General features: G+C 40.9%; 1 protein-coding gene across 6 annotated transcripts in view; it reads right to left on the reverse strand.

Annotated features, from left to right (window-relative positions):
• Positions 1 to 22,582, reverse strand: part of SGSM2 (small G protein signaling modulator 2) — a 469,837-nt gene that overhangs the window by 79,888 nt on the left and 367,367 nt on the right. For all 6 annotated transcript variants that reach the window (XM_056558465.1, XM_056558464.1, XM_056558463.1 and 3 more), the window contains exons 6-8: positions 17,746 to 17,894; positions 7,442 to 7,576; positions 1,090 to 1,214 (exon numbers count right to left, since the gene is read on the reverse strand). In XM_056558465.1, the coding sequence (XP_056414440.1) occupies positions 1,090 to 1,214; positions 7,442 to 7,576; positions 17,746 to 17,894 (409 nt within the window). The remainder of the gene's footprint in view (positions 1 to 1,089; positions 1,215 to 7,441; positions 7,577 to 17,745; positions 17,895 to 22,582) is intronic.

The following is a 22,582-nucleotide window of genomic DNA, read 5'->3' on the forward strand; positions in this document are numbered from 1 at the left end:
ATCTGATCCATCCATTTGAATAGAACCTTGCTGTAGTTCCCTGAGTAAAAAGAGGCTGGGGCACTGCCCTGCAGAGAAATAACATGTAGGGAGAGATTCAATGCTAAAATGGCTTTTCCAGTCTCTTTATTATGAAGATCAGTACGGGTTGCAGAAGTTAGACTCACACCATCCATAAAGTGATGGCATAGCCCAAAAAGATATGGAAAACCTCTTTAATGTCTGAGGAAGTATTCTCTTCCCATCAGATACTCCTGTGCACCCAATGGAAACAACCAACGGCAGCAGAAGAGCACAGACCAAGCAAGGTGCTCCTGCCACTAAAAGACTACTATTCTGGGTATCAAAAACTTAGAATCCAATGGAAAAGATTCTAATTCCTTGTGTTGAATTGGGGTGAGGAATTGAGAGATTTCTTAAATTCCATACTCCAGCCTTGCCGGTATGAAATTGACTGTGGCTTAGAGGATCAATTTCACTGGTGAGAATCCAAACACAGAGGTCTAGGAAAGAGAGATCTAAGCTGTAAAAAGATGCTGGCATAACTTGATTTCTTTTACTGAATAGTAACATAATGCATTGCTTAATTCACTGGTGACTACCTGCCACCCTTTATATCAGTCCTCATAACCACTAGAGGGAGATTACTGCAGAATAGTGAACATTCTCTATTTAGTACAGTACAATACTTTTCCAGACTTCCATAGTTTTCATTTTCTGTTTCAGATTTGAGGGCTCGCTGCAGATTCTTAAATTATTTAATAATAGATCAATTTGAGTGTAGAGCGCTGCAGAATCTGTGTGCACTATATTAATAAAGGATATTTATTATTATTATAATAGATTCATGTATTTGTCTGCTGAATGTAATGTTCTGCATTACATTGAGCAATGAATTATTTGTTTATGTAGAAGGAGGATTTTGTAAAGATAGTAATATAAAGCTCATTGCCATTTTGCTTTTATCAAAAAGGTGGCGTGAGAGATTTTTGTGCCATTTTCCAGTGGAATTGGAGCTTAGAAATCACCCTGAGGTGCCACTGCACTGCACTTCCAAAGGAGCACCATATAGATCAGATGAGACATTACCTCTTTTCAAGCTCTGAGTCTCCTAGTGTTCCATTTAACAACTGGTTTGGTGTCCACTTTAATGTTAAGTTTTCACCACTCTGGTGCAGGGACAAATATCCAGGAATAGCTTCCATATCTTCTTTCTAACAAAAAATGTAAATCACAGTTAAATAGAAAAACCCTGAAGTGATTATATATATATATATATATATATATATATATATATATAGATTAGTTAGGAGTAGCCGTATTAGTTCAGTGATGCAAAAAGCAAAATCATTGGTAGTTGCAGTATCTTGTAATACCTTTTTTATTGGACAAGATTATGTAGAGACAAGCTTTCGGTATTCCTCCCTTTATAAAGTCATAAGCATTTCTGAGCTCACAAGGAGAAAACACAGGTTCTATCTCACAAAATATGCAGGGGTTAAGACAACATATGTGGAGAATAGACATTAAGTTGGGCCATAAATTGTATAGTTATAGGACGATAGATACAGATAGGGATGAGGGGGGGGGGGGGGGGCTGGAGAGTAGAGGTGAGAATGGTGGTTACGCTGGACAGACAATTTTACTACAGAGCCATAGACTGAAGATAAGACAGACAGGGGGAGCAGGGGTGTGATGGTGTTAGAGCAGGGAGAGGGAAGACAGTTTAGCAAAGGTTATAGGAAATTTGGATAATGGGATAAGAAGCTTAAATCCACATTAAGTCCTCTGTTCTTGGAGTCATAAAGAACTATCATTTTGGCTTCAAATGTCTTTCTTTCCAGGGTGTTCTTGAAGTTTCCGTTCAGGATCTTGATTCTGAGGTCCTGTAGGGAGTGACCTGTTTGGGTTAAATGGTGTCCAACTGGGGTGCAATAGTCCTTTTCTCTATGGTTGTTGATGGACGATCTGTGGAGGTTCATCCTTTTATTGAGTTGCTGACTGGTCTCACCAATGTAACATCCCAGGTCAAACTTGGTGCATTGTATCATGTAGACTACATTTTCTGTGGTGCAGGAGTATTGTCCCTTGATGTTGTATGTCTTGTTGTTGTGGGAGGCCTCAGAATTTGTGCAGATGTGTTGACAGAGTTTACAGCGCGGTTTGGCGCAGGGTTTGGTCCCATTGTCTGTATCTGATGTGTCTGTGGGTAGTTTCCTATTGACCAGCTTTTGTTTTAAGTTGGGTGGTTGTCTGAAGGCCAAGATGGGTGGTTCAGGAAAGATTTGCTTTAACACCTCATCTTCTGCTAGTATTGGCTGCATGTGAGCTCAGAAATGCTTATGACTTGATAAAGGGAGGAATCCCAAAAGCTTGTCTCTACATAATCTTGTTAGTCCAATAAAAAAGGTATTACAAGATACTGCAACTACCGATGATTTTGCTTTTATATATATTCTGACAATCACCAGAGGCAGACATATCACGTGTGCAACTTGTGCAGCTGAATAGAGGCCCTGCAGAAAAGCCACTGCTACCTTAAAGGGGTACTCCGGTGGTTAAGATTTTTGGCTATATCGCATCTTCTTTTAATGTTCGTGTTTTTTGCAATTGACAATTGTTATATGTCTGTGTAGCACGTTTTTTTTTTTTTTTTAATACCTGTTCGTGGGCCAGGAAGTTCTTTAGTTCGGCGTTGGATCTCTTACTGTCGTCCACGGTGTTGGCCATGTTAGGATTAGACTGTGGACAACGCGTCAGGGCTTTTTTTTTTTCTCTGTTCTTTGTTTCTGTGACTGGGCGGCTTCTTTCATGCCCAGCTTATGAATATGTAAGGTTTCCGAAGTTAGAGCTGGGGGGAGCGAAGTCAGAGCCCGGAGGACGCAGGTTTGCATGAGAGAAAAATAAGCCACACCCCCTCATCTCTCACTCCCGAAGGACGCAGGTCTGCATGAGAGAAAGAAGCCACGCCCCCCTCATCTCCCCCTCCCGGAGGACGCAGGTCTGCGTGAGAGAAATAAGCCAGGCCGCCCCATCTCCCCCTCCCGGAGGTCGCAGGTGTGCATGAGAGAAAGAAGCCAGAGCAGGGGGAGAAAGGATGGACGTACAGGGCTCCTCATCTCCCCTCCCCCTGCTCTGTCTTCTGAGCACGCAGGTCTGCACGGGAGAAAGAAGACAGAGAAGATAAGAGAGAGGACGTACACTCCTCCTCATCTCCTCCATGAGCTCTGTGGTCCCTGAATGGGAAGATGACAAAGTGCAGGGCTGGGGATGTATAGACTGCAGGGGCTTGGGAATAAATCTCATACTGGGGATGATTTATATGAGTGAAAGGAGGGGCGGGGGACTCCTGAATGACACAGGCTGGGAGTTGTAGTCCCTGTTATGTGTGTGTATGCTAGTGTTTCCCAACCAGGGAATGCTGGTAGTAGTAGTTTTGCAACACCTGGAGGCACCCTGATTGGGAAACACTGGTGTATGCCCTATAGAGGTGTGATGAACTACAATCCCCAGGAGACTACAGAGGCAGCATGCTGGTGTTATACCACAGACTGAAGTATCCTGAATGACACATGCTGGGAGTTGTAGTTCCTTTTGTGTGTATGCCAGTGTATCCCAACCAGGGCTGATTTATATTAGTGTGCTGTGTATAAGGGGGACGACCCGGGAAAATAGTAGGGTGGGTAAAGGGCGGAACAAACTGAAAAAAAAAAAAAAGGAGCCGCCCCAAACCAGCAAGGCATGTGGCATGCTGGGATTTGTAGTTTTCAGCACAGCAAGAAAAAGTAAATAGAAGCAAAAATGGGAAAACAAAGTGGGGGATAAAAAGACAACAAAGAATGGAAATAGAGTAGCCTAAACAACAAGAATAGAAATTAAACAAAACAAATAGTGTAAGTCAAAAACGGAAAAACAAGTTGACCACCGGAGTACCCCTTTAAAAATTGTAAAAGTGTTCTCTCCAAATCACAGACTAGAAAAATACTAGCAGAAAGATATGCCAAGGTCTACTATGGTGAACCTGTGACAGGCCTATTCACTGTAATGATCTACTAATTACTACATTTAGTCCATATCTGAACGAACTATTTTATCTTACAGGAAATGGGCCAAATATAGTCATTAGTAGACTAGAGGAAAGTGAGGAGCCGGCAATGGAAACCAACTTGTGTCAGTTTAGAGACACATACAAAGTAAAAAAATATGACTGGAATATCATTCAGCTTTAGTTTTACAGTACTATGTCCACCATAAAACGCAATGTTTCAGCAGTGTTGACAAAGGCAACACTGCCAAAACATTGCACTATATGGTGGACAGAATAAAACTTTAGCTGTAAGGTATTCTTGGTCTCCGTCTCTGCTTTAACTGTGCAGTAGCAGACTAGGTATAGTCCATCACAGACATTAGAAGTGTTTTTCACTCTCGTCACTACTACATGGCAAGAGGGTTTCCCTTTGTTAAAGGGATACTCTGGTTGAAAATATTTTTTTTTAAATCAACTGGTGTCAGAAAGTTAAACAGATTTGTAAATTACTTCTATTTAAAAATCTTAATCCTTCCAGTACTTATCAGCTGCTTTATGCTCCACAGGAAGTTCTTTTCTTTTTTGATTTATTTTCTGTCTGACCACAATGCTCTCTACTGACACCACTGTCCATGTCAGGAACTGTCCAGAGCAGTTCCTGACTTATCAGCTGCTTATCAGCTGCTTTATGCTCCACAGGAAGTTCTTTTCTTTTTGGATTTATTTTCTGTCTGACCACAATGCTCTCTACTGACACCTCTGTCCATGTCAGGAACTGTCCAGAGCAGGATAGGTTTTGCTATGGGGATTTGCTCCTGCTGTGGACAGTTCCTGACATGGGACAGAGGTGTCAGCACTGTGGTCAGACAGAAAGGAAATTCAAAAAGAAAATAACTTCCTCCGTAATATACAGCAGCTGACAAGTACTGGAAGGATTAAGATTTTTAAGTAGAAGTAATTTACAAATCTTCAAAAGGCAATGAAGGAATTGAATGAATCGGCAATTCACCAGTCTTCTCTTCTGAAAAAGTTCCTTTATTCAAACATACTCACAGCATGAAATGCAAATAGGGAGAGGGATCGGTGCAGGGGGGGTAAGATGTAGTAGGCCTACTACATCTTACCCCCCCTGCACCGATCCCTCTCCCTATTTGCATTTCATGCTGTAAGTATGTTTGAATAAAGGAACTTTTTCAGAAGAGAAGACTGGTGAGTTGCCGATTCATTCAATTCCTTCATTGCCTTTTGAAGATATGAACTTTTTGTCAAGTATCAGAGCACCACCACATCTCTATTTATACTTCTCCGTATAAGCATCATACACGACCACCCGTCAGAGCCTACAATAGCAGTGCCGAATATCACATCTTTGCTTTACATAATTTACAAATCTGTTTAACTTTCTGGCACCAGTTGATTAAAAAAAAAAATAGTTTCCACCGGAGTACCCCTTTAAGCTGTTATGACATAAGTGGCAGGTAAGCAGGTGTCAGCTGCTGTGACATCACAACTGTGTGGAAAGTTTCCATAATGTCACAAAGATCTGTCAAAAACGGTACGATGACATAACAATTGAGTTTCGGTAATTGGAATACAGTTGGTAAAGAGAAATTTTAACATGACACTGTATTTCTGACGGGTAAACTGCTTTGAAATCATGTTTTAGTCATGAAACCTACTAAAATACCACAACTGGGTTTCTCTCAGGTAAACTGCTGTGAAATCACGTTTTGTCATAAAACCTACTATAATATCACAATTGGGTTTCTCTCAGGTAAACGGCTTTGATATCACACTTCAGTCATGACATCACAACCATGTTTTTTTGTCTGACAAGTTAATAAGACATCACAAGTAAGGAAAACCGCTGCAGAGCCTTAGAGTAAATCATAGTGAATTCTAGTGAGGGAGCCTGTGCCTGTTTTATGCTGTCTCTGGTTCAGGCAGCATGAAACAATTCACAAATTCCATTTAACCCCTTAAGGACACAGCCCATTTGGGCCTTAAGGACGCAGACAATTTTATTTTTACGTTTTCGATTTTTCCTCCTCGCCTTCAAAAAATCATAACTCTTTTATATTTTCATCCACAGACTAGTATGAGGGCTTGTTTTTTGCGCGACCAGTTGTCCGCTGTAATGACATCACTCACTTTACCATAAAATGTATGGCGCAACCAAAAAAATACTATTTGTGTGGGGAAATTAAAAAGTAAACCGCAATTTTGCTAATTTTGGAAGGTTTCGTTTTCACTCCGTAAAAATGACATGTGTTCTTTATTCTTTGGGTCAATACGATTAAAAGGATACCCATAATAACCTACTTTTCTATTACTGCTGCGCTTAAAAAAAAAAAATCACAAACTTTTTAACCAAATTAGTACGTTAGTACGTTTAAAATCCCCCTATTTTGAAGACCCATAACTTTTTCATTTTTCTGTATAAGCGGCGGTATGAGGGCTAATTTTTTTGCGCCGTGATCTGTACTTTTTATTGATACCATATTTGCTTATATAAAACTTTTAATACATTTTTTATTAATTTTTTGGGGAATAAAATGTTATAAAAAAAAGCAGCTATTTTGGACTTTATTTTTTACGTTTACGCCGTTCACCGTACGGTATCATTAACATTTTATTTTAATAGATCAGATATTTACGCACACGCGGCGATACCAAGTATGTATATAAAATATTTTTTTAACACTTTTTGGGGGTGAAATAGGGAAAATGGGACAATTTACGTTTTTATTGGGGGAGGGGGTTTTTCACACTTTTTTTACTTAATTTTTTTACTTTTATTTTTCATTCGATTGCTAATCCTGTTCAGTGCTTTGTATAGGACATAGCACTGATCAGGGTTATCGGTCATCTTCTGCTCTGGTCTGCGGGAAGGCAGATCAGAGCAGAAGACTCCCGGAAGGCAGCGGAGCCAGGTGAGGGGACCTTTGGCTGCCGTGCTGGATGATCGGATCGCCGCGGCAGCGCTGCGGGCGATGCGATCATCCATTTAAGCGATGCTGCAGATGCCGTGATCTGTATTGATGACGGCATCTGAGGGGTTAATGGCGGACATCCGCTGGATCGCGGGTGTCCACCATTACCGTCGGGTCTCTGGCTGCGATCAACAGCCGGGACCTGGTTATGCTTAGGACATAAATGTACGTCCTGGTGCGTTAAGTACCACGTCACCAGGAAATACATTTACGTCCTTCGTCGTTAAGGGGTTAAACAAATGTATTATCACAACCAGTAAGGCTGGTAGAGTGGTACACTGGTGAAGGATTTTCTGTACAACCATGAATAAGTTGGCTCGCACCTCATCAGTCAGTCTTAAATCAGTATCATGTTTTTGCTCTATGTTGTTGATGTCCACCCCTGACAATGATATTGAGAATACAACTATAAAGCACGTACTGGTTGGACCAGGACATTATTTTTCCCATAAAGAAGATGTATTCTGGAATTTTGGTGAAGTGATTCGACATATTCTCTAGCCGATGCTGCAAACTTATCTTCTGACATACTTCCACTAGAATGGCGCTTTTTAATCTGTTAAAAAAAAACAAAAAACGAAAGAATAAAAAAATAAAAATAATCAATACAGTTTTGTTAGTTTTGCACATTTTACAAAATACCAGATCATATAGAAGGAGATTTATCATTCTTTTCAAACGTATGGCTTTTATATGACAATTTTTTTAAACTTATTTTTGGTTACATGCGACCTATTTATCAAACAGTCGCACAACCTTGATAAATAAATCACTTGTTAGCAAAACCCGGGAAACCCGTTTACAAAAGCATTTTTTAAAGCAAAAAAGTTTTCCCTTATGTTAAAGAGTACCTATCATCAACTAACCTTTCCCTAATCCCCCTCCCCATCTGTTTCTGACTCTAACTATCTCTATCCCTGTATTTATTGATATGTCAACCCCCATATTAGAGATGAGCGAACTTACAGTAAATTCTATTCGTCACAAACTTCTTGGCTCGGCAGTTGATGACTTATCCTGCGTAAATTAGTTCAGCCTTCAGGTGCTCCGGTGGGCTGGAAAAGGTAGATACATTCCTAGGAAAGAGTCTCCTAGGACTGTATCCATCTTTTCCATCCCACCGGAGCACCTGAAAGCTGAACTAATTTATGCAGGAAAAGTCATCAACTGCCGAGCCGAGAAGTTCGTGATGAATCAAATTTACTGTAAGTTCGCTCATCTCTACCCCATATAAATACCTTTGTAATAGCATCAGTGTTGAGCTGTGTATGAGGGCAGGAAGTGGGAGTCATCTGAGTCCTGGCTGGGCTGGCTTCCGCCCTTCTTCCTGTATGGTGCGCTCCCTCTCGGGAGCATGCATACAGGTGGAGTATAGAGCAGGGACGGCAGCCTCTGAGTCTCCTCCTCTCTGTTTGGCTATACACATGGCATACAGAGAGGAGGAACATTGGATTACAGTGCTGCCATGCCCTGCAGTGATAGGAGCACAGCGCTCAGCATGCCATGCGGCCATGAGTCCGAAATCACTCAAACAGCCACTACTAGAGAGACCCCTAGTGGCCAATATTTCAAACCTAAAAAATACAGTAAAGGATTTTTTTTTTTATAAAATCAAATTACAAAATTAATATATATGTGTTGTGATAAGGTGGCAATGAAAGGGTGTATTACCTTGGCTCACCCTGAAGTATCTCTCACCTGCTTCTTAATTAATGAGGCAGGAGGGAAGGGAGGTGTATATAAGATGGAGACTCAGTCTAATCTGGGCTCTTCCTAGGAGACAGCAAGTGGGCTGTAGGGGAGAGACAGAGCCTGCTGAGGAGTACACAGCCTGAGCTATGAGTGGCTCAAAGAGTGACATGAATTGTGAGTAGAAGGTTGCAGGGGACATATGTTTAACTGGCTGAGGGAAGCTCAGCGGTTGTTAGTCAGGACAAGCTGAGGATTTCATTTCTGCTTCAAGAATTTACATGTCAATTCTTGATGAGGATTTCATGTGGAATTATGCCCTTAAAGGGGTATTCCAGGATTTTTTTTATTATTTGACTAGGGCTACAGGGGCTGTAAAGTTAGTGTTGTTCATAATATAGTGTCTGTACCTGTATGTGACGGTTTTCTCACAATTCTTCTGTGATTTTCACGCCAATATTTATTTTTAACAGCATCCAAAATGACTGTTGCCTCAGATTTTTCCCAGGTTGCAATGCGGCCGAGACCTGACTCACTAGTCAGCTGATGACAGGGAGCCTGTCTGCTTCAATCGGTGGAGAGAGCAATCTGCAACTAATGCAACAGCTGTAGGCACCCTGATTGAAAACCACAGGTCTTTTGAATGGATGCAGCTCATTTATGTTTCAATGGGTAGGGTGTCTCATGTGTGGGAGGGAGGAAATGGAATTTGGGGATTTGTAGGCAAAGAAGAAAACTCAACAGGAAATACCAGTTCACAAAAAGCTAGCCACAGTATTATGGTAATTTCATGACATAGCCATTTAGCCCCATGACAAGTGCAGATCCTTCCTAAGCATGTGCATTACTGTCTGCCAGGTACGTACTAAAATCACCTTATTGTGGATAACCCCTTTAAACTTTGAAATTCTGCTCCAAATGCAAATTGCTAAGAATTTTTGGCAAGGAATTAAAGATGATTTTGATAAGCATTTTACAAGGATTTCACCTCAAGTCCCAACCGCATTTTTGATCACCGAAACTAACGGCTGTCAGTTGAGGACATGAGAAACTGGCCATTGGAAGCTAAATATTCAGTTTTCTGTTTATTATCTCTGAAGTGTCTTGCAGCCTACATGTAGTATCACATGGCACCCATACAGATGAGAGTGAGAGACGCTGCTTGATGTACACAGTCCCCCAGGCGAAATTAAAGGGAATTAAGTATTTTTTTTTTACATGTTTACATTATAATGATCAACTTTGAAACAATGAATATAAAAATAAAAAAAATGTAAAACAAGAATAATTTTTAATTCTAAAGGGGGTCATATGATTATATATTAATATAGGTTATAACAGACTAATACACTCTAGGCCTCAAAACTGATGATCATGACCTTGTCATCTATAGCAATTGATGGCAGTGCAGCTTTCATTTTTCTAAAGAAATTGAAGAAATGAAGATTGAGATATATCTGAACTGGTGCAAGCCAACATCTGCAAATAGATTGAAAATTATTACGCTACCTGAAATCTGGAATATTCTCAATATTCTCCTCTTTTCTTGAAACTGTACTACAAAAAGGGCTTATGCCGATTTGCCTAAAGGAGGCATTTTCCATTGCGGAACAGATGTGAGGCTTAAAAAATTTCCCACTATTTGGGAATCAAATGTTGGGAAGTAAGCAAGAATTTGCCAAATTTTATACTAAAAAAAAGAGGTTTTATTACATTGCTGGATCTGTATTGTCTAACATAGAGATGGGGAACTGCCGGACATGATTCTTTGCAGCCCACGGATTACTGGTTGCAGAATCAATACTCATGACCAGCCGGGATCCCTCCACACATTATAGCCTCTGATAAGCATTAAGACTGCCGGCCACAACCAGGATTGTGAGAAGCAGAAGTGCGGAGGTGTTGTGAAGGTCACATTCCTTCGCACGTCCGCACATCACAGCCTGGGTTGAAGCCTGCATTGGTTGCAGTGCCCAGGGACAGGAGCTTAATTCTTACCTCCCGACCTGCTCCTCTGCTGATGGAAGATCCTTGCTCAGCTTGTCTCCCCACTCCATGTCCTCCCCACTGTGAGACAATCTATTGCAGCAAATAGTAAGTGTTTTAGGGTACATCTGCCTAGTCACACACCACTGAGGGAGAATATATACATTTATGTATATAGTGGCATATCTACTGTTTGGCAAACCCTGCCCCCGCCAGGGGTGCACAGACCACAAAACAGATCCAGAGCCTGAGGCTTCAGGCATACCTTTGACCTCAGGGCGCACATTGGGCACTGATGGAGGGCTGGCATTAGATTTTTCAGGCTTCCGTCTGCGTGGCGTGTGTCCAGAGGTCAAAGGGTGCAGCAATAGTAAGAGATGCCTTGAGCCTCAGGCTCTGAATTTGTTTTGTGATCTGTGCACCCCCTGCAGGTACAAAGCTTGCTGCTGCATACATACATACAGTCATGGTCGTAAATGTTGGCACCCCTGAAATTTTTTTTTTGTATTTGTCACAGAAAAGGATTGCAGTAACACATGTTTTGCTATACACATGTTTATTCCCTTTGTGTGTATTGGAACTACACCAAAAAAGGGAGGAAAAAAAGCAAATTAGTCATAATGTCACACCAATCTCCAAAAATGGTCTGGACAAAATTATTGGCACCCTTTCAAAATTGTTTAAAAATAAGTGTGTCAAGCATGTGACACTCCTTTAAACTCATCTGGGGCAAGTAACAGGTGTAGGCAATATAAAAATCACACCTGAAGGCAGATAAAAAGGAGAGAAGTTCCCTTAGTCTTTGCATTGTGTGTCTGTGTGCCATACTAAACATGGACAACAGAAAGAGTAGAAGAGAACTTGAGAACCAAAATTGTGGGAAAATATCAACAATCTCAAGGTTACAAGTCCATCTCCAGAGATCTAGATTTGCCTTTGTCCACAGTGCGCAACATCATTGAGAAGTTTGCAACCCATGGCACTGTAGCTAATCTCCTTGGGCGTGGACAGAAGAGAAAAATTGATGAAAGGTGTCAACACAGGGTAGTCCGGATGGTGGATAAGCAGCCCCAAACAAGTTCCAAAGAACTTCAAGCTGTCCTGCAGGCTCCGGGAGCATCAGTGTCAGCGCGAACTATCTGTCGACATTTAAATGAAATGAAATTCTATGGCAGGAGACCCAGGAGGACCCCACGGCTGATAATGAGACTTAAAGAACCAAGACTACATTTGCCAAAATGAATTTGAGTAAGTCAAAAGGAAAAAATCTTGTGGACAGATGAGACCGAGATAGAGCTTTTTGGTAAAGCACATCATTCTACAGTTTACCAAAAAAGGGATTGAGGCCTACAAAGAAAAGAACACAGTACCTACAGTGAAATATGGTGGAGGTTCAATTAGGTTTTGGGGTTGTTTTGCTGCCTCTGGAACTGGGTGCCTTGAATGTGTACAAGCCATCATGAAATCTGAGGATTATCAACGGATTTTGGGTTGCGCTGTACAGCCCAGTGTCAGAAAGCTGGGTTTGCGTCCGAGATCTTGGGTCTTCCAGCAGGACAATGACCCCAAACATATGTCAGAAAGCACCCAGAAATGGATGGCAACAAAGCGCTGGAGAGTTCTGAAGTGGCCAGTAATCATTCCAGATCTAAATCCCATTGAACACCTGTGGAGAGATCTTAAAATTGCTGTTGGAAAAGGCATCCTTCCAATAAGAGAGACCTGGAGCAGTTTGCAAAGGAAGAGTGGTCCAACATTCCGGTTGAACGGTGTAAGAAGCTTATTGATGGTTATAGGAAGTGACTGATTTCAGTTATTTTTTACAAAGGGTGTGCAACCAAATATTAAGTTAGGGGTGCCAATAATTTTGTCCAGCCCATTTTTTCCTCCCTTTTTTGGTTTAGTTCCAATACACACAAAGGGAATAAACATGTGTATAGCAAAACATGTGTTAGTGCAATCCTTTTCTGTGAGAGATTCTTGAAAAATGTCAGGGGTGCCAACATTTACGGCCATGACTGTATCTCCCTCATTAAAAGGGTCATACTCGTTCTGCTCTCCGAAGCTCCGCTTCGGCTCCCTGGTCATCTCAGAAGTATACCATTCCGAGATGGGATGGGACTGGTTCTTGTCTTAATCATCGTGTGCAAGTGAAACCATGCCCAGATGTGATGTCCAATAGATAGATGAATGATGTCGCTGCAACATCAGTCACATCATGCAGCTACTGGATATGATCAACCCACAAATGATTTTATAAATTTCCAAGTGGCCCTCAGCAAAAAAAGGGTCCCTACCCCTGGTCTAACACATAACACTTTTCTGTTGTAATGTACTCAGATGTATTGCCAAACCTTGGAGATCTAATATGTACTATAATTTGGCTTGACCATTATACCTTGCCCTTTCAGCTTAGGTGGCATTCATATTCTGCAGTGGTATCTAAGAGACAACCAACTGATAAGTCTTAAAAGACTTTTGTTTGCTGAACTGAGGAAGAACAAAGGAGCAGATTATAAAGCTGCCAACAGAGAATTCACAGAATATTTAGCAAATTCATCAAACCAAGACCACATTTGTTCTGTGCTAATTCGTCCCTGATATCAGGACCTGCCCTCCCAAGCTCCAGAAGTACATGCGTGACTCATACTCCTGCCTCATTCATTTTCCTAAGAATGTATGCTCACATTCAGCATTTCAGCGTCTTTGTTGGTCAGAATGTTAGGCTTACAATGTCAAAATGACCTAATAGCTTCTGTATCTTTAAAAATTGTGCCATTTGTTTCTATTTTAGGTAATAAGATATACAGTATACTTTAATCAGATCCTGTTCATTTGTTAGTAAAATTAGACAAGAAACATTATACAGGGTACATATTTTAAGAACAAAACACTGGAGGCATAATACAATATTTTCATCTACCTACAGCTTTTGTCATGTTAAGTTGGATTCCACATTGGTACCCCATCCAAATGAACCCACATATGACTATTGTGACTCAACCCATTAACAAACTGTACGCACTGGGTTAAACTTAAGTAATAGATGGGTTATATTAGGCATACATAGAAAGGGCAACTAATGAGAACCCAAATACTGTATAGAAAATGTTTATGGGTACATGAATTGTAGTGATAAATAGAGACATGTCCCATTTCTTAGTCCCAAAAGTATGAAGGGGAGGGGTTGGCAAGCTGAAAGGTTTGGAGGAACCTGAAGGACTGGCCTGCAGGCAGAAGGTATAAAATATGCTGCCCTGAAAAGAATGGTCACACTTATATTGGTAATTTTGTGCTGTTAGTTGCAATTTTTTTCACCATAAGTCATCAAGGGGTAGAATTTCAAAGTTTTGAGTAAAATTTCTATATGTTATTCTTTTTATTTTCATGTGTGGTGTAACTAAATTGCTGCTGTTTTCTTTTATGTACTGTGAATATGTTTCTTTCATAGCAAATCATTCACTAAGTCCTGCCTTTGTCTGGTAAAACAAACCATATTGTTCCTGAAGTGAGTTATGTTATAATGTAAATGTTTGCCTCTATTCTAGATTTGGGTAATCTTTTTCCTTTTTTTTAAGCAACCTGGGGAGATTGTGAGTATCCAGATTGGATTGGTGGCAGCAGTTATGAGCATAAATGAGTGGGTGGCCTGTAATTTGGATTTTTCAATCATTACTTTCCGTACAGACAAATAGTGATTTTGAAGTCGCCATACCACCCACATTACATCACATGCTCACTTAGAGAAGTCATGACCAACTGGTGGAAGTAGTAGGATCGACTTCTTTAAAGGAGAACTACGGGATTGAAAAATGTATCCCCTATCCTAAAGATAGGGGATAAGTTTCAGATCGCGGGGGGTCCGACCGCTGGGGCCCCCCACGATCTCCCGTATGGGGCCCCGGCTCTCTGATTAGAGAGGGCGTGTTGACGACCGCACGAAGCAGCGGCCGACACACCCCCTCCATACACTGCTATGGCAGAGCCGGAAATTGCCGAAGGCAGCGCTTTGGCTCTCCAATAGCAGTAAATGGAGGGTGCGTGTCAGCCTCCGCCTCGTGCAGTGGTCGACACGCGCTCTCTATGCAGAGAGCCGCTTCCCCGTACGGGAGATCGTGGGGGGCCCCAGCGGTCGGACCCCCCGCGATCTGAAACTTATCCCCTATCCTTAGGATAGGGGATAAAATTTTCAATCCCGTAGGTCTCCTTTAAGGGAGCGCATGATGAGGAGAAATTGCCAGAGAAGTAAGGGAAAAGAAGTCCATGAATGTGTACTGATGGCAAACAGTCCAGCTCTGGTCCAGCCCCTAAAAAGTAGTAAATATAAAAGTAGTAGTTAAAATAACCTTGTTACCACTCTTAACACTCTGAATGGTTAATGTAACACAACCCTGCAGGTTTATAAAAAATAAATGTTTTAAAATGAAAGGTATGCTTTAAGTGTTCCACATGCTAAAGTTCATTGTTCCACATTGATGAAACACTTTGGAACACTTGGTATGTATAGCATATACAATATTCCAATGCATAACACTTGAACACTAACATATGAACAGGAAATGACATAAATGTCTAAAAATAAGATACCCTTCCTCTGCTTTTCTTTTACGCATGATTGCTCTCAACCATGTGTTGCCACAGAGCCCCATTAAAGTAAATAAGGCGATGCTACACATTCTACATATAGTTCAGAGAGGTATAGTTCAGAGAGGTGCTGTGTAGGGGTATTGTAGTATAAAATAAATCAATATATCGTCACTGTCCTGTGAGTAAATAAAACACAGACAGCTCTAAAATGCCTGCTAAAAAAACACAATCATAAGCGGTCACTGAATTGTCATAGTGTGTCTATAAAAAGCATAATTTGTGTTTTATCTTCACCGACAGCAACATTACTGTTTCCAAAATACAGAACCTTAAGGCTGACAAACTTTATGAATGCATTACCTAAAATGGCAGCTAAACAGTATATAGACAAGTGACTGATGGAAATCTATAATATAGGGTGGGAGCAGACTAATGTATTCAGCTCAGTTTACTGTTCAATTTACATAAAAACTGTGGCCCAAGAAATACATTACAGTATAAAAATGACTGTACTAACCACAATTTATTAGGCATATTGGAAATACCACAATGTTGAAATATTTTGACAAAGGCTCTGAAATTGACATGCTAGTTTATCATTCTAAGTAGTTTGGGATGTTATGGACCATTTACTATTGTAATACGGACCATTGATCATTTGAAGAATGTTGACATTTTTTCTTTTTTATTTATCTGCTTGCCTAATCATTTACCACTGACATTTGTTAACATATATTGGAGTGTCATGGCTTCTTCACTATAAGTTGATAGAATAGAGTCTAATAGTTGCTAGGATTGTTATCTAAAGATAGCCGTTTATAATGATTTAGCATTATTCTAGTCTTCATAGTGTTGACCACAACCATGTTAACATATTATCTTACCACCTTAACCATTACTTATTGGCCATAGTCCATGTATTTTTAAGAAATTCCAAAACATAAAGAGCTGAGAATTCTGCGGTTAAAGGGGTTATCCATAAATAAAAAAAATAGCCAATTTCTTTCAAAAATCCCTCCCCAACTGTCTCCAGTTTGGGTGTGGTTCTGCAGCTGTAAGTTCTTGCTCGGCAGTAGATATACGACGTATGCCTACTGCTCAGCATCAGCTGTTCTCCCGGCTCTGTAGCTGTGAGCACAGCTGAGTCCCGAAATTCACATCAAGACGATCCCAACAGGTGTCAGGAGTGATACTTGCTGCGATCTGTCCCTTACTGCAGGTACGACTGCTCCCAACATGCAGCACGCTCTGCTCTATGCTGGGAGCTGCAGTATCTGTACTAATAGACAGATGGCCCAGGTGTCACTTTTGACACCCGTTGCGATCTGTCTATTAATGCAGGTACTACAACTCCCAGTATGGAGCAGAGTGTGCTCCATGATGGGAATAGTAGTACCTGCAGTTAAGGTCAGATCACAGCGGGTGTCACTCCAGACACCCACTGCGATCCTCTGGTATAAGCTATAGAAGCGGGCGGAAGAACTTGTCTGGTCCCCTGCCCGACACTATACTCCGCTGTGATGTGAGGTTATCTTCACATCACAGATTCATATATCCCGCTAAGAGCTGTGAGTGGCAAACCACAGCTCTCAGCGAGAAACTGTGAAGTGAAGAGAACTTCACATCACAGCTGAGTATAGTGCTTGGCAGTGGACCAGACAAGTGTGGTGTGCCGCCCGCTTCTATAGCTTATGCCAGAAGATTGCAGCGGGTGTCAGAAGTGTCACCCGCTGCGATCTGTCTATTAGTACAGGTACTACTACCTAATAAATCTAAAAAAAAAAAAACTGTTCAAAAAGTAAAAAAACACACACATTTTATTAAACATAATTAAAATACATTACTAATAAAAAGTTTTACAAAATTAATTATAAAAAATATATTATTTTTATAATTAAATGGCCCCTTTCTACATTTTTTATATTGCCGGCTAGAGTTTTAGTTCTCCGCCCACCCACATAAATTGATCCATGTTTAAAAATGTATGAAAATTTTGTTCTAAAAAATAAAAATTTCGTTAAATTCAATTTTTCCCATCACTACTGTATCTTTAAAAAAAAAAAATAATTAATGGTACCCTACGAAATTTTACAAAAAAAAAGGTATCTCCATAACTTTTTTGGATTGCTAAAGTCCAAAAAAAGAATAAAAACCGCCTGCAAAAACGCCAAAGTTAAAACCTACATGGCGTTTTTTCACTTCCATAGACTTCCATGGGAGGAAAGTGCCAAGATTTTCCAAAAAAAACTGCCTCTGAGCCCAAAAGAGCTGAAAAACACCCAAAGTATTAAAAAAATGCTAAAATGAAAAACACCAAGTGGACCTGGCATTTTGCAGTTCACTATTGACTTGCAGTTAACATCTGGCCGCTGCGTTTTTAAGGCGATTTTGTATGAAAAACCTCAGTGGAAGTCTAGCCTTATGGTACACAGACAATACATATTAGAAAACCTAAATACATACACCAAGAGCTGGCCGCTTGCAAGGACTGGAGTCTTGGCGGGTGTGAGCACCATGGATTCTGTGCCTCTGTACAAGCTCATCCGCTGAGGGATCGGTCCAATAATGGTCAGCGGTTTTTAGCTTTGTGTATTCTAATGCACATGGACCCACTGTAAAGCAAAAGAAGAAGAAAGTTACAAATTATAACTAGCTTAAATTACATTAGCAAAATCTGTAGGTTTCAGCTTGAGGCAGCTGCTGCAGCAGGCAGGGAAATGCCACGATAATGTCAAATGATCCTTTAGACTTCTCTAAATGAGTGCTATGTGCGGTAATGCTCCAGAGTAACCTCAGACAGTGAGTTCTTAATCTTCTAAAATCTTAATGCTTTCAGTACTTATGAGCTTCTGAAGTTAAGGTTGTTCTTTTCTGTCTAAGTGCTCTCTGATGACTTGTGTATCGGGAACCGCCCAGTTAGAAGCAAATCCCCATAGCAAACCTCTTCTAAACTGGGCGGTTCCCGAGACATGTGTAATCAGAGAGCACTTAGACAGAAAAGAACAACCTTAACTTCAGAAGCTCATAAGTACTGAAAGGATTAAGATTTCTTAATAGAAGTAATTTACTAATCTGTTTAACTTTCTGAAGACAGTTGATATATATATATATATATATATATATATATATATATATAAAAAAAAGTTTTTCCCTGGATAACCCCTTTAAGTGTGTATGGCCATGTGCAGTTCTACTTCATAAAGGGTTTCTTTATAAAGGGTCTCCGGCTTGTATAGGTGTTTTGCAAAGTCCTTACATGCAAGTGGAGGAAAGAAAAGGAAAGTGGAGATTAAATGCATGATAGGCATGTATTATGTGAGCTAGCCAGATACTTAACCCCTTAAGGAAGCAGCTTATTTTCAACTTAAGGACGCAGCCCTTTTTTGCACATCTGACCACTGTCACTTTATATATTAATAACTCTGGGATGCTTTTACCTTTCATTCAGATTCCGAGATTGTTTTTTGTGTGGCATATGCTACTTTCACCAAGTGGTCAATTTTTGCTGTTACTTGCATCCTTTCTTTCTTTTCTTTTGAAAATGAAGCATTTTTCTAACTCTCTACTTTTAAGGAAAATAGATATCCCAAATAAATTATATATTGATTCACATATACAATATGTCTACTTTATGTCTGCATCATAAAGTTGACATGTTATTACTTTTTGGAGACATTAGAGGGCTTCAAAGTTCAGCAACAATTTTCCAATCTTTCATGAAAATTTCAAAATCTGAATTTTTCAGGGACCAGTTCAGTTTAAAGTGGATTTGATGGGTTTTCAGAGATGTGGAATTCCTATCGCCTGGTGCCGGGCAGGTGAATTTTTCCAGCCCTTAGCCCGGCTTCGGGCAAGCAGGGCCGGACCAGACAAACGCTGCAGCGCTCTGGAGCTGTATGGAGCAGGCTCACGACTCGTGCCCGCTCCATACTCTGCAGCCCACGGCTGTGGAAACTTGCGTCCTCTGAAGCAGAGCAGGGGGAGATGAGAAGCTGTCTCTCCCCTGCTCTGCCTTCTTAGACGTGCGAGGGGGAGATGAGGCGGCGTGGCTTCTTGCTCGCCGTGCAGACCTGCGTCCTCTGCCTTCACTCCCCCCAGCTCTAGCTTCGGAGAGCTGAGGGGAGGAGCGGTCGCACGTCTGCACGGGGCACAAGTTTCACACCGCCGATAATAACTAGCATGCCGGTGTAGAGGGGTGTATGGAGCGGGCTCTGGACTCCTGCCCACTCCATACTCTACAGCCCCCGGCTATCCTCAGCAGTCTGTATGGAGCGGGCTCCGGACTCCTGCCCGCTCCATACCCTACAGCCCCCGGCTGTTCTCAGCAGTCTCTATGGAGCAGGCTCTGGACTCCTGCCCGCTCCATACTCTGCAGCCCCCGGCTGTTCTTAGTAGCAGGGAGCCGCCGCTAATAGCCAGCCATTAACCCTTTAGATCACCGCTGTCAAAGCTGACAGCGGCATCTAAAGGGACATGTGAATGCTCCATGGTGGGCTAGTGGGGTGGATCGCCCGCCCCCCCGCAGCGCGATTGTGAGGGGACGATCCACTATGGAGGTAGTCGCAGGACTTACCTCTGTTCCCTGCTGTCCCCCGGCTCTGTCATTGATAGATCCTGGCTCCATCAATGGATCACAGAGCACACAGATCAATTGAGTTCAATAGATTCCTTCTATAAGTCTAATAAAGTGTAAAAAAAAATTATATAATAAAAATAAAAAAAAACACACATTAACCCTCCCATGTTAAAAGTTTAAATCACGCCCTTTTCCTATATAAAAACATGCAAACATAATAAAAATAAACATATTTGGTATCGCTTTGTGCGTAATTGTACGATCTATTAAAATATAACATTATGTATCCCGTACGGAAAATGTAAAAAAAAAAATACCAAACCACAGAATTGCAATTTTTATAATATCCCAGAAAAAAAAGTTAAAAAGTGATTAAAAAGTCGGATCAATACCAAAATGGTACCAATACAAAAAAACTGATTATGGCGCAAAAAATGAGCCCTCATGCAGCCTGGTATGTGGAAAAAAAATAAAGCTACAGGGGTCAAAAAATGGCAATTAAAACAATTCTAAAAAGTTCAGAATTTTTTAAAAATTTGTAAAACATGACATAAGCTATACAAATCTTGTATTGCTGTAATCAGGCCGGCCTAAAGTATCAAAATAACATGTTATCTCAACCACAAGGTAAATGGCGTAGAAAAGAAAACCACCATATCTGCAAAATTATCTTTTACTATTTCAATTTCACCACCTATTTTTTGTTTCAGAGAATATGTTATTGAAAAATGAAAAGGTATCATTATAGTAGGTAGTTATGGCTATTATAGGGCGAGGAGGAAAAAAAGAAAGCGTAAAAGCGAAAATTGGCCCGGACAAGTGGATCGTCATGAGGGACAAGTAAATTTTGCTCCATTTTTGTCCCGTGGACAAGTAGTTTCTTATAAAATTTCTACACCCCTGTTTCATGTTAGAAATACCCCATAAATTACCCCATTATAAAAACTGCACCCCTCAAAGTATTCAAAATGACATTCAGAAAGTTTGTTAACCCTTTAGGTGTTTATCAGGAATAGCAACAAAGTGAAGGAGAAAATTCTGACCCAAGTCACCTCCATGGGCGTCATTCTTCAAGACCTCAATTACTTAGAATTTTAAGGCTTGGGTATTCTCTGGGTGATGTTGATGCATATGTTTAGGGATAGGCTTATCCCTGCGGTGCTTAACATCCCCAGATGCTCAAGAATGCGTTGCCTTTATTCTCTAGTAGTTTTCCCGACATACCTTAGGGGACAGGGGCATGATAAACTACCATTTTAGATTTACAATTTGCATTGTCTAGACACTTATGGATTTTACCATTATCCGATCCATAAAACTCTTTGGATACATTAATGTAGCGACACGCCTTGCAAGTGCCACATCGGAAAGTACCAATGAATTTTCTATCCAGCCACATCCCGCTGGGCCTTGGTGGCACATAGTGGCTGTGTACCAAGGAGTCACTTACATTTCTGCCTCTTCTATAAGTAATGATAGGACTCTCCACTTCTAAATAACCCACCATTGGATCTATGCTGAGGATAGACCAATGTCTAGAGATGATGCAACGTATGTCCTCCGAGGCGGCATCATAGGTGGCTATAATGTGTGTGGGAGTTTCCTTCTGTAAATCCTTGATCTGTAGGAGAGGAGGTTGTAGGAGAGGTGACCTAGCTAGGTGTGCTGTATGATGGTAAGCATTTCTTAGCACTTTATCTGGGTAGTCTATCTCTTTGAACTTATTACACAGAATTTTTGCCTCTTGATGAAAAGTGCTCTCAGATGAGCAATTTCTCCATAGGCGTACATATTGTCCTTTAGGTATTCCTTTTATCAAAGGATAAGGGTGGTGGATTTTCCAAGAAAGCAGGTTATTCCCTGCTGTAGGCTTCCTGTGTATTGTGGTATCAATACCGCCGATATAGTTTTTCCTTAATATAACATCAAGGAATACAAGGGAATCATGATAAATCTCATGCGTAAAAGGTTAAACCAATTGTGTTCTGATTCAGAGATAACAGAAAGTTCTCAAATTCACCTTTGGGGCCTGACCAGTTGACGGCCACGTCATCTATATAACGGCCCTGTATTGAATATATTGGTGGAAATGTGAATTAGAGTCCCCGAACACAATCACCTCCGCCCAGGAGCAAATTGGAATATGTGGGCGCCACGGGGTTGCCCATGGCGGTGCCCCTGAGCTGGTGGTAGATGTGGGAGTTGTAGGTGAAGTAATTTCGTGTCAAGATGAAACAGAGCAGAGACAGAACAAATTGGTTATGCGGTATATACTGTATACCTCTATTACTGAGGAAATGATCCACTGCAATGATGGCAGCCTCATGAGGGCTGGAACTGTACAGTGCCTCAACATCTATAGAACAAAGATAGCAGTCACAATCCAATATGAGATCTTGCATTTTAGAGAGGAGGTCCATCATGTCACGTATATAAGAGGGCATGCTAAGCACAAATCGGCAAAGAATCTCATCGAGATAAACCCCAGTGTTTTGGGTAAGATTACCCACCCCTGACACGATCGGCAAACACTTTAAAGGTGTAAGGCCTTTGTGGACCTTTGGAAGCCCATAAAAAGTGGAAAAGCGGGGTGCAGGAGGTAACAAAAATGAAAAATCTTTTTCATCTAATAAGTTATCCTCAAGAACCTGTTTCAACAGGTTTTGGAGTTCTTTGTGGAATTTCGTAGTGGGATCTTTGTACAGGGTACAATATGTAGCTCTG

This window comes from Hyla sarda, chromosome 2, assembly GCF_029499605.1.
Source record: "Hyla sarda isolate aHylSar1 chromosome 2, aHylSar1.hap1, whole genome shotgun sequence".
NCBI lineage: Eukaryota > Metazoa > Chordata > Amphibia > Anura > Hylidae > Hyla > Hyla sarda.